General features: G+C 49.8%; 2 protein-coding genes across 2 annotated transcripts; both read left to right on the top strand.

Annotated features, from left to right (window-relative positions):
* Nucleotides 1-3,404: 3,404 nt before the first annotated feature.
* On the top strand, nt 3,405-5,117 carry LYZ (lysozyme). Its single transcript, XM_040085555.1, has 4 exons — nt 3,405-3,603; nt 3,943-4,101; nt 4,340-4,418; nt 4,828-5,117. The coding sequence occupies exons 1-4, from the start codon at nt 3,450-3,452 to the stop codon at nt 4,886-4,888; spliced, it is 453 nt and encodes a 150-aa protein (XP_039941489.1). The 5' UTR covers nt 3,405-3,449; the 3' UTR covers nt 4,889-5,117.
* A 5,029-nt stretch (nt 5,118-10,146) lies between these two features.
* On the top strand, nt 10,147-12,239 carry LOC120762962 (uncharacterized). Its single transcript, XM_040085934.2, has 3 exons — nt 10,147-10,682; nt 11,759-11,942; nt 12,189-12,239. The coding sequence occupies exons 1-3, from the start codon at nt 10,147-10,149 to the stop codon at nt 12,237-12,239; spliced, it is 771 nt and encodes a 256-aa protein (XP_039941868.2).
* Nucleotides 12,240-12,346: the final 107 nt, after the last annotated feature.

Here is a 12,346-nt window from a genome sequence, read left to right as displayed (position 1 = left end):
GGCAGAACTTTTAAGTGAGGTCATAACATTTTTTGTACTCCCATTAAAAAAAAAAAAAAAAAAAAAAAAAATATATATATATATATATATATATATATATATATATATATATCTCTCAAGTCAGAGAAGGAATATTCTTCCACGTGACCAGTATATAGAAGTAGCTCACTTTGCTCAGCTGAGCTTCAAGCCCGAGATCCTGGGAAAATCCCTGGCAGTAAAAGATCTAACAAGCATCACTGTCACTTCCCTTATGAATCAGACAAATAAAGCAATCCCACATGGACCCACCAATGACTAGTGAGGAAGCCAACTTCAAACTATGGCACAGATTGAGCAGCTGAGCAGTGAACCCTGCTGCAACTAAAAGCTATTCAGGTATTAAGTTAACATTTCCTCAAAGAATTCTCACTGTTCCTTCAAATAATGTAGGAAAGCTATTGTTGGAAATGTGAGGCTCTTGTTTTTCATTTCTTAAAAGATTTCAAGTTTAAATCTTATCTGCCAGTTGAAGCTCAAGTCACAAAGTTGTGCAAAACTGTTTAAAAAGACCAACCTTCTATACAGAGTGGGTCTTGGAAACAAATTCTGGACTATGCAAGGGTATGTAAAATAAAAAATACATATTTCACAGCTACTTACAAATTTTGTAATATCTGTCACTCATTTCATAACAATTTACTCAATTCTAAAGCCAAGCACTGATGTTTTACACTAAACAAACTGTCTCCAGACAACACGTTCTAAAAGCGCCTTAGTAAAGGACAGCCCTTTCCCAGAAACTATAAAAACTTGCCTAGAATAAACCACAGTCCTCACTGAAACTGCGGGAAAACCAAAAAATCTCCAACAACATTTTTAGTGTTAGACAATCAGTGCATTACTTCATTCTGGCCAGGATGTGCAACAGAAATAATTTCATCCACAAAGCCCGGGTTGCGCAGAGAAAAATAATTCCATGATACATGAATATTACCAGATTTTTCAGGCCTGGAGTGCTGTAACAGTGCTTTGAAAAGAAACTTTCATTCCTTTCCATTTGGGCAAAGGACAAAACCCCTGACAAAAGTTAAAAATTTCACAAAAAAATTTAAACTTGGTATCATTTCCAACAAGAGGACCCCAATAAACACCTCACTGAGCCAGAGGGTTGTAGAAGCATGGACTCCATCCTTCTCTGCAATTCATGGCAAAGATGAAGCCTTTGCACAATTTCCTGCAACTCAGTTGTGATGTCAGTTGGCATAATAATAAGTAAAGAAGCCAATGAAATGACTTCTCCTGCCAATGTCCTCTATGACTACTAGAGAAGAAAAAAGAAGCTCTTCTATTCAACAGCTCATCCACAACCCCCTCCCAAACTACTCTGCTCACCCTCAATCCTTCCTTCTTCAAAGCTGTATGGAAGCATTGTTAGCATGAAAGGATTAAGAGCTTGCTTTGGAGCTAGAGGAGGAAATAAAGCATAGAGGACCCTTTCAAGGAAACCTGAAAACATGAAGAGGGAATATAATTCCTGCATCCTGAGTTTGTCAGCCAATGTTGTGGTTTAGCCCCAGCCAGCTGCCAAGCCCCACATAGCTGCTCCCTCACTCCGTTTCCAGAAGGATCAGGGAGAGAATCAGAAGGGTTAAAGCTGGAAAATTCGTGGTTTGGGATAATGATGGTTTAATATGGAAAGAAAAGCCACACATGCAAACAAAGCAAAACCAGGAGTTCACTCCCTGTCTCCCATGGGCAGGCAGGTGTTCAGCCATCCCATGGAGAGCAAAACCAGGAGTTCACTCCCTGTCTCCCATGGGCACGCAGGTGTTCAGCCATCCCATGGAGAGCAGGGTTCCATGACACGTAACAGTGACTTGGGAAGACAAACACCATCACTCCAAACATCCCTGCCCCTCCTTCCTTCTGCCCCCACTTTAGATACTGAGTGTGATGTCACATGGTGTGGAACATGACTTTGATCACTTTGGGACATCTGCCCCAGCTGTGTTTCCTCCCAGTTTCCCGTGCAGCCCCAGCCCCCTCGCCAGCCTGGCAGTATGAAAAGCAGAAAAGCCTTGGCTCTGTGTGACCACTGCGCAGCAATAACAAAAACATCTCCATTATCATCCCAACATTCAGCACAAATCCAAAATACAGCCCCGTGCCAGCCACTGGGAAGGAAATTACCTCCGCCACACCCAGCACATTCACCTTTTGCTATTTCTTCATCAGACATGCCAATATGAGGGACTCCTGCTACTCAGATGTGCCATATCTTCTTAGCTTTATGTCTTTGATAACCATTGCCTCTTTTTATCTTTTACCTTTCAAGATTTTTTCTTATCCTTATTTTCTTGAGCTTTTTGATGCATACTGTAGGAGAAAGAAAACTGATGTCAAAGGCAGCCATCTTGAGGTGGTGACCAATCAAGTTAATGTCCAGCGATCTGCCATGGCTTGTGATATACAGTCCAAGTAAACAAAAACATAATAAATTGGATTTTTTTCGATTGTATGTAGTTTATTGTTAAGAAATATTGTACAAGGGGTAGAAGGAAGATGAATTAACAACATAAAGTTGGCTACTCCTTCTTCACCTCCTTCACAGGAGGTTCTATTCAAGGACATTTTTCATGGTCGATTCCTAAGTCATTGTCCTTCCCAGTAAATTCTTTTTATCTCAACCTGGGATTGGAGAGGATGAGGGGAGCAGCTTGTAGTCTTTTTAATGGGAGTATTAAATTGGGGAACATTATTCCTGAACCATAATGGGGGATGCAGCCAAGACAGCTGACCCCCACTGACCACGGCATATCCCAGATCATATGTAATGTCCTGCTCGATGTATAAACCTGAAAGAAGAAGAAGAAAAGAGGGAGATGTTCGGAATGATGATGTTTGTCTTCCCAAACCACTGTTAATGTGGTGGAGCCTGGTTTCCTGGAGGTGGCTGAACACCTTCCCACTGATGGGAAGGAGTGTGTTAGCTCTTTATTTTGCTTTTTCTTGCATGTGTGGCTGTTTCCTTCCCCATTTCCTTCCCAGTCTGTATCTCAACCCACAAGTTTTCTAACTCTTACCTTTCCCATCCCACTAGGGTGGGAGAGATTGACTTATCAGACTGCTGGGGTTAAATCATGACACTGACAAGGGAATACAGCTTTTGATTCATGATATTTGGGATAATATCCAACTGAGGATTGCTGGATTGTCTGTGGAAAACACACACCCCAGCCTTGAAGGACTGGTGAAATAGGTACTGGCAGCTTCCAGGAATTTGTTTTGGAGTTTGGCCCACTTCCTTATTGGCTTGTTACTGTAAAGACCGCCCAGACTTCCCAGATATGCTTGCTTAACCAGCTGATCCTCCTCCTGGGAGCAGGAATAAAAGGCTGGCATTGCCAGGCAGTCCTGGCAGACAGACAGCTCCAGTTGCTTTGGCACATCTTGCTGTGGACTGCAAGATGAGAAAGTCAACGCTCTTCCTTGCTTTTCTTCTTGTTTTCCTTGGCCTGGCTCTGCCAGGCACCCAGGGAAAGAGAATTTCCAGATGTGAGATGGTGAAGATCCTACGTCGGAATGGCTTTGAGGGCTTTGAGGGCACAACTGTTGCTGACTGTGAGTATAATGAGCTGCCATAGCACCTCTCTGTACCACCCTTGTCCCTCTCAACTTCTTTTTGATCTTCAAGCAGTATTATTCTGTCCCTCCATTTCTTTGACTTCATCTTTTCTCTTAATCATCCCTTTCCTTGCTCCCTTCTATAGTTCACACAACAAATACCCATCTAGAGCTTTGTCCTTCTAAGAATTTACCTATCCAATTCTCAAGGTTATGATGTCACCAGCTTAATTACTTCTCCAGCATTTTATTCATCCTGGATACTTTCATATATTTCCTCTCATTTACCTCAGCGTACTTTAACATTCTCCTCTGGGATTTCTCTTCCTCCTGCAGGGATGTGCCTGGTGAAACATGAGAGTGATTACAACACAAAAGCGTATAATAACAACGGTCCAAGCAGGGACTATGGCATCTTTCAGATCAACAGCAAGTACTGGTGCAACGATGGCAGGACCCCTGGATCCAAGAACGCCTGCCGCATCAGCTGCTCAAGTAAGTGGTAGGACAGAACAAAGAACCTTTCTTTGTTCATTCCATGAAAGCACCTGCTGTGTCTATGACACCTGCTGAGCAGGTGCTCTGGGCATTTCTATCTGTCCTTCCATTCATCCATCTTCTCAGTGTCCCACCTACCCTTCCTTCCTGATGGACACCTTTCCTCCTGCCAATTGTCCCTGCTCCTCCTCTGCCCCGCTTTCCTCCACACTGATCTCTCCTCCCTTCTCTACAGAATTGCAAGATGATAATATTGACGACGATATTCGGTGTGCCAAGATGATTGCTCGGGAAGCTCATGGCCTCAGTCCCTGGTAAGGATATTTGTAGTGGACACTGGGAAGAGTGGGCAGGAGAGACAAAAGACAGTCCTGCTATTGACTGAGGAAGGCAGGGGGATCAATGGATGGGAATCTGGATTTGGTGGAGTTTAGCACAGTCCTTTTCTTAAAGCTGACAGTAGAAGATAAGAATCCTGTCTTGCAGCACCTGCTCTAATCCCCTAAATTTCCCTCCTCTCCCAGAGCTCCCTTTTTTGTTCTCTTCCCTTTCCCCCAGCTCGCTTAGATTGAGCTCATAATAATTTTCATTTATTCATGTCTTTCAGAGGTATCTTTAAGAGTCTTCACCCGAGGCTCTCAAAGATTAACCGAGTCTGTTTTCATGAGCAACTCAATCATAATCTTCACTCTTCAAATTACATACACTATTTGTTTCTTTCAGGTACGGCTGGAAGAACAATTGCCGGGGCAAAAACCTGAGTTCCTTTGTCAGGGGTTGCTAAATCGCTCCACAGGTGTTGGTAGTTTCCTCAGGATCACCAGAGATGAAGAATGACAGCGTTTGGAGAGGAGGCCAGGGAAATGGATGGGTGTGGGGAATTAAAAGCAGTATATTATTAAGGTAGAGTGGATACTGGCTAGTGCTAACTCTGGAGGCCTTCACACTGCTGCAATGCCAACAGAGAACTTACAGCTCATAGCTTAATAAAAACAAGGCTTAGCAACAGGCCACTACAGGTGGAGTTTCAGCCTTGATTTACTTGCATAATCCTGATTAAAGATTTTGTTGCCCTAACAGGGCTTAGCAACATTTAGGGTTTCTCTCTCTTTTTGCGTCTTTCTCTGTTCTCCTTCACCTCTCCCTTCCTCCTCTCCTCCATCCCCTTTATTTTTTTGCCCATTCTTATTGGAGTGTCTGTAGTGAGAAAATACAAAAATTAATAAACACTGTGTAAGACGTGCAGAATTACGTTGCCTTTTGACTAGGACAGTCACTGATGGAGGTGGGGAGTACAGACCGCTGACAGAGAGAGAAAACTATGCTGAAATGTGACCCTGCTCCTTAAATTTGTCTGAGTGTCTGCTCCTGGCTGGTATGAGGGACTGGGCACTGAAACATGGGCATCTGGCCTGAGTGGACACAGCATTTCTCATCATTCTTTGAGGAACCCAATCAAACAGCCTAGAATGCTGGCAGCATCTCTGCGAGGAAACTAAGGGTTGGAAAGGTTATTAGGAAAGGTAAATGTTTTGCTGTTTAGTTTACAAGTCCTTTTTTTCCAAATGAAAGCTGAATTCAGAAACAGTGCACGAATAATGCTGTGATAACAATGAAAAAAACATGTTTGCTTCTTCATGTGCTTTCTGCTGCTGATAGGGGGGCAATGACTTCTTTGGTGCTTATGCAATAAAGGGATGCTCAGACTTGGTCTTGTGTGAATGTATAAACCGACCATTAAAGGCATGATTTTTCAGATGGCTGCATCTTAAAAAGAAAAAAAAGCTCAAAGGAAGCCTTGCCAAAAGTCCCTTTTCCTGTCTTCTCCAGTGTTGGATGTTAGGATTTTTCCTTTTTATTTTCCCTCTTATGGAATTTTTCCCCCATTTGCTGCCCAAGAGATAGGAACGTGGATTTTCCTGGGGTAACTCAAACAGGGACATAGATGAGAGACAGAAGATGTGGACAAAGTGGCCAATGTGGACAAAGGGGAAGGGGTGCAATTTGTTACAGTCTCATATCTGGGGGATTTCTCTTGGGAAGGGCAGGGATCCTGTGAGATTTTGGCCAGGGGATCAGGGGTGAAGCTCAGCTCTCACACGCTCTCTCTCGGGATCAGAGTGGAGACAGGCGGGGTTTTGGTGCTGGACTGTTGCTGCCCAGAGGATTTGCTGCCACTGTGGAGTTTTTGTCCTGCACTGCTTCTCCTTATCGTGGGTGAGACTCCTCGCAAGGCCTGGCACATTTCCAACACCCAGCCCCACGTCCCTTCCCAGAGGGAGCATCTCCCGGCTTGGTGCGGCAGCTGCTTGCGGAAGCCTGTCTGTCTGCCGCTGCCCAGCCCCGCTGTCCTCTGCCGCTGCTACGGGATTTTCCGCTACACTTTAATCCAGCACCCGGTGTCCACCTGACCCCCGCAGCTTCTCGCACAGCCTCGGAGTTTCTGTTTCATTTTGTTTGCCACCCCGGGTGTGCCCGCCTCTGCCCTTCCATCCGCTGCTCCAAGGTTCCTGCCACAGCCCCTCTCTCCATCCGGAGGGGCACCGCTGCCCCAGGCTCTGTAAAGGAATCCCCTTCCGCCGCCATCCCCTTCTGCCGCCATCCATCCCCGCCGCCATCGCCGCCTGAGGGAGACGCGGCCACAGCGCCCCCTGCCGGCGCGGGAAACCATCGCACCCGCCCGGCCCGGCCGGGAGCCACCAGCGCCCCTGGCGGCCGTGACCGGAACTGCAGCGAGCGGGAAAGGGCGGCCGGGAGAGGCCGAAAGGAGACCGGGGGGGCCGGGACCGAGATGGATAATGGTACCGGGATAACGGGATCGGGATAACGGGACCGGGATAACGGGATCGGGATAACGGGACCGGGATAACGGGATCGGGATAACGGGATCGGGATAACGGTACCGGGATAACGGGATCGGGATAACGGGATCGGGATAACAGGATCAGGATAACGGTACCGGGATAACGGGACCGAGATAACGGGATCGGGATAACGGGATCGGGATAACGGGATCGGGATAGCGGGACCGGGATAACGGGACCGGGATAACGGTACCGGGATAACGGGATCGGGATAACGGGATCGGGATAGCGGGACCGGGATAACGGGACCGGGATAGCGGGATCGGGATAACGGTATCGGGATAACGGGATCGGGATAACGGTACCGGGATAGTGGTACCGGGATAGCGGGATCGGGATAACGGGATCGGGATAATGGTACCGGGATAACGGGATCGGGATAACGGGATCGGGATAATGGTACCGGGATAGCGGGACCGGGATAACGGGATCGGGATAACGGGATCGGGATAGCGGGACCGGGATAACGGGATCGGGATAACGGGATCGGGATAGCGGGACCGGGATAACGGGATCAGGATAACGGGACCGGGGTAACGGTATCGGGATAGCGGTACCGGGATAACGGGATCGGGATAACGGTACCGGGATAACGGTACCGGGATAACGGGATCGGGATAACGGTACCGGGATAACGGGATCAGGATAACGGGATCGGGATAACGGTACCGGGATAACGGGATCGGGATAACGGGATCGGGATAACGGTACCGGGATAACGGTACCGGGATAACGGGATCGGGATAACGGGATCGAGATAGCGGGACCGGGATAATGGTACCGGGATAATGGTACTGGGATAACGGGATCGGGATAATGGTAGTGGGATAACGGTACCGGGATAACGGTACTGGGATAATGGTACCGGGATAGCGGTACTGGGATAACGGGATCGGGATAACGGGATCGGGATAACGGGATCGGATAATGGTACTGGGATAACGGGACCGAGATAGCGGTACCGGGATAGTGGTACCGGGATAACACTACCGGGATAGCGGTACCGGGATAACGGGATCGGGATAACGGGATTGGGATAATGGTACCGGGATAATGGTACTGGGATAACGGGACCGAGATAACGGTACCGGGATAACAGGATCGGGATAACGGGATCGGGATAGCGGTACTGGGATAACGGGATCGGGATAATGGTACTGGGATAACGGGACCGAGATAGCGGTACCGGGGTAACGGTACCGGGATAACGGGATCGGGATAACGGGATCGGGATAATGGGATCGGGATAGCGGTACCAGGATAACGGTACCGGGATAGTGGTACCGGGATAATGGCACCAGGATAGAGGTACCGGGATAATGGTACTGGGATAACGGGACCGGGATAACGGTACCGGGATAATGGGACCGGGATAATGGGACTGGGACTGTGGTACCAGGATAATGGTACTGGGATAACGGTACCGGGATAACGGTACTGGGATAATGGTACCCGGATAGTGGTACCGGGGTAACGGTACCGGGATAGCGGTACTGGGACTTCAGTACCGGGATAGTGGTACCAGGGCTGTGGTACCGGATCACTGTATCTGTGGTACCGGGTCACCAGGGCTGTGATACTGGGCCTGTGGTACCGGGTCAGTGGTTGTGGGTCACTGGATCGGTGGTTCTGTGTCACTGGGTCTGTGGTTCTGGGTCACTGGATCGGTGGTTCTGTGTCACTGGGTCTGTGGTTCTGGGTCACTGGGTCTGTGGTTCTGGCTGTCGCTGGGTCTGTGGTTCTGTTTGTTGTTTCTGCTGGCATTTAGCCAGCATCAATCCATCACGGGGTTGAACCGGAAGGGGGAATTACCTCATCACCCGTGCTCCTAATTCTAGTCAATTATGCTAATTTTCTAAACCTGTAAAACTGTGTTCACTCCGTGGGGGCTGGGCTTTTGTGGAGGTTTTTTAGTATCTGCTCCTGAAGCCTCCAGTAAACACCAGCTTTTATATTGCCTCCCATACTAATATTATCTTGAAAATGTGTTTTGTTTCATTTATAGGTTCTTAAAGCATCACCTTTTCTGTACCAGTTGGGTGCTAAAGTGTCCCTGACTCTACCTGGAGCATGGTAAATTTGGGAATGATTCTGACTGTAGCAGGAGTTTTCTGTGACCAACCAAGGTGGAGAACAAAGGATAACAGTTATCACTGATAGTCTCGGTAAATCATTCACCTGAGTTCTAACTCGACCAGAATGGTACCATTGTTCCCAACCTGGATTATGGCCAGGATGGAAACTTGGGATTGATAGGAAAGATGTGATAGGAAAGAGAATTTAGGCATTACTTTATTCTGGCCAAGATGTGCAACAGAAATTATTTGATCCACACATGCCCAGGGTTGTGCAGTGAAATTCATTCCATCACACATGCCTCTTTACCAGATAATTTAATATGTTTATACATACAAAACCCCAGAGAAATTCTTGTTCATCAGTTTTAAATGACACCATTCTTAGTATTTCTATCTCCTATTGGTTATTGATCCCTTTGCCTTCAATGCTAATCTGATCCTCATTCTTGTGCAACCCCCACCTGTTGAGAATCGCTAAGGGATGTGACATATTTCACTGAACCTGGGGGGATTTTTGGCAGATTCCTCTGCACAGATCAGTACAGATGTACCTGTCTCTGAGTGTGTGTGAATTGATGATGCTATGAATGATTTTATCATGAGTCTGTTATTAAGTCACTGTTAAAATGTAGCAAATGCTGTTGAATGTTTAATTGTTTAATCGGTCCATGACTGAGTGCTGCTAAACCCTTTTGCACCATTATCTTTTTGCACCCTGACCCTTTTGCATCCTCGGATTCCAATCTGTTTTTCCTACATATATTCAGCCACGTAGTCAGTAACAGGGTGAACACTGTAATTGAACTCCCTTAAGTCGCACTTTCACAGATTTGTATTCAAATCTGCTTTTTGCCAGTACCTTTGAGTGCCCAAACCATTGACTGGTGACACCAGTGGGCACACAGGACTATGTACACGTGCGTGCACGTACAGACACATGGACAAACCCATATGTGTGTCTGGCCACAGGGATGAAGACGCAGCCCCCACAGGAACACCAGCAGCACCAAAGCCTCATCCTGCTCCCCTCTGGCGAATCAGCCCCTCAGTCCTTGAGTGGAAAAATACATACACACACATCTCCACGCGCACACGGGTCCATGTACACACACACACGTGCAGATCCATGCGCACACGCGGTGTGCAGAAGCCAGCTCCGCACCTCTCCCAGCATCTCTCCAGCTGCGGGCACCCCCAAGCGCCAGCACTCGCTGTCCCCCCGTCCCCTCCCACCCAAAGGCGGCCCGAGGTCCTGCTCCGCTCCCGGGAGCGAGTCGTGGCCGTGCGAGGACGGAACCGCCCGGCACCGCAGCAGCCCCGGCACCGGCGGCGGGGCGGAGGTGTGTGCCGGCAGCGGCGGCGTCGGGAGGCACAACGGGCCGGAGAGCGGCGTACGGCAGATTTTGGCTCGGTTCGGCACGCTTTGGGACGGCTCAGCACGGCTCGGCTCGGCTCGGCGGCAGGAGATGCACCCGCAGGAGTCAGACCGCCCATCACAGCCCATCTCCCTTTGGGACCCTCCCCGTGGTGCGGTGATGGAGCGGGAGAGGGACGTGCAGACTCAGGAAGAGTGCGAGGAAGAGGAGGATGGCTGTGAAGAGCTTTCGCGAGCAAGGAGTCTCTCGCTGCCGAGCAGGTAGGGAGCGGCTCCGTCGGGCAGAGCGCTGTTCGGGCGTGCTGCAGCCGGGCCGGGTCGGGTTTGGTGCCCTGTGCGAGCAGCTCCCGGCCGGGAGGGTGTGCGATCGCCTCCACAGCCCCGGCCGCCCTCCGGCTCGAGTTCCCGGGGCTCCCCGGGCAGGTGCTCGTCCCGGAGATCCCCGCTAGATGGGTCCCGCGGCCTTGCGGTCCCTGGGCAGGCTGTTCTGCCCCGGCAGCAGTGGGAATCTGGCTCCTGGCTCGCACTTAAGGTTTAGGGGGAAAATGACCGCTGAATGAGAGGAGGGATCTACCTCACATGGAAACGGGGCTGGACCCCGCAGCAGGAATGATTTGACTCTGATTTTCACAACGGAGTGGTGTAGAAGGGGGCAGATTGCTAATTTAACCCTGGTGGGAGGTGCCCTTGGCTACGGCAGGGGGGTTGGGATGAGATTATCTATAAAATCCTTTCCAGCCCAAACCATTCCGCGGTTCTATGAACCCCTTTACAGCCGAGGGATCCTCCTCCAAAGTGCATCAAAATTGGAGCAGCGGCAGGAGTTGCTCTCTCTTCCGTGGGCTCTCCGATCACGCCTTTCTGGCCCCCAGCACAGCTGGCTGCACAGCTGGCAAGCATTTCCCTCCCGGTAGAAAGACCCCACAAAGCCAAGGAGAGGAAGCTGTGAGCAAGGCACCAACAGCACCGTGGGTGGAGCAGCGCCCTGGGATGCCCGAGGTGGAGTGGGGCACAGCTGGGCAGTCACACCAGCTGTGACATCTGTAGAACAGGGATACCGTGTGCTGTGGGACATCATTGCAAGGAATTAGATTGCTGCAGTTATTTTGCGGTCTAGAAATCCCCAGGAAAACCCCCATGAATAATACTTCTGATGTTTCAGTCCCCTGTTGTGGCAGGTGCTGATAACCCGCCTCTCTCCTTACCTCAGCTCAGGGGTTACCATACCATTCATCCTGTCAGGCTTTCCCGAGCCCAGCGGGGCTTGGCAGGACACAATCCAGCCTAGGCTTGTTGGGTTCCTGCACCCCCAGACATCCTCCGTACCCTGCATGCAGGACTCACCTCCGCAAGCCTGAGCAAGCGCTTGTTCAAGTGACCGGTGCCAGCCAAGGGTTTCCTCTGCGCCTCCAGAAAGGCAAGCCTGAGCGCTTTCCGGGCTCACTGTGCTTCCCTGGAGCTCTGAGACCGGGGTCTCCAGCCAGTGAAATGGATGCAGCCTCGAAGACCCTATATCACATGGTGAGCAGTGTGCAGCAGCTGCAGGTGAAATCCTGCAGAGGATGGGACGAAGGGGGAAACTGTCCTTGGGAACTGGCCAGAGCTGGCTTCTCCATCTCACCCTGCATGATGTGATTCAGCCAATGCACGTTTCCCCGGGCAGCCCGGCTGCTTCCCAGTGCAGGTGGGGAAGGTGGGGACAGAGCTGACCTGGGACACAGACAGTGGGAGCCAGTGCCCAGCCCAGGCAGCCTGTCCCACCCCCAGCCCAGCCAGTGGCACGCCAAGCACTCGCCCAACTCCCCATGTGCTGGGTAAAGAGGGAACAGCTGCAGGGGCCCTTCTGCTGCCTCAGGAGCTGGGACAGCACCCAGAGTCAGGCCGGGATCTAAATTTAAACTCATGCTTTGTATGTTTGTACATGC

This window comes from Hirundo rustica, chromosome 24 (genome assembly GCF_015227805.2).
Source record: "Hirundo rustica isolate bHirRus1 chromosome 24, bHirRus1.pri.v3, whole genome shotgun sequence".
In the NCBI taxonomy this organism is placed as follows: Eukaryota; Metazoa; Chordata; class Aves; order Passeriformes; family Hirundinidae; genus Hirundo; species Hirundo rustica.
Note: the sequence above shows the minus strand (reverse complement) of the source record. Positions and strands in the feature narration are given on the sequence as shown.

Coding starts and splice junctions, on each gene's coding strand:
- LYZ (XM_040085555.1), top strand. CDS start 3,450: ATGAGAAAGTCAACGCTCTTCCTTGCTTTTCTTCTTGTTTTCCTTGGC. Junction 3,604..3,942: donor GGGCACAACTGTTGCTGACT/GTGAGTATAATG, acceptor TTCCTCCTGCAG/GGATGTGCCTGGTGAAACAT. Junction 4,419..4,827: donor GCTCATGGCCTCAGTCCCTG/GTAAGGATATTT, acceptor TGTTTCTTTCAG/GTACGGCTGGAAGAACAATT.
- LOC120762962 (XM_040085934.2), top strand. CDS start 10,147: ATGTACACACACACACGTGCAGATCCATGCGCACACGCGGTGTGCAGA. Junction 10,683..11,758: donor AGTCTCTCGCTGCCGAGCAG/GTAGGGAGCGGC, acceptor CCCTGCATGCAG/GACTCACCTCCGCAAGCCTG. Junction 11,943..12,188: donor CGAAGACCCTATATCACATG/GTGAGCAGTGTG, acceptor TCCCACCCCCAG/CCCAGCCAGTGGCACGCCAA.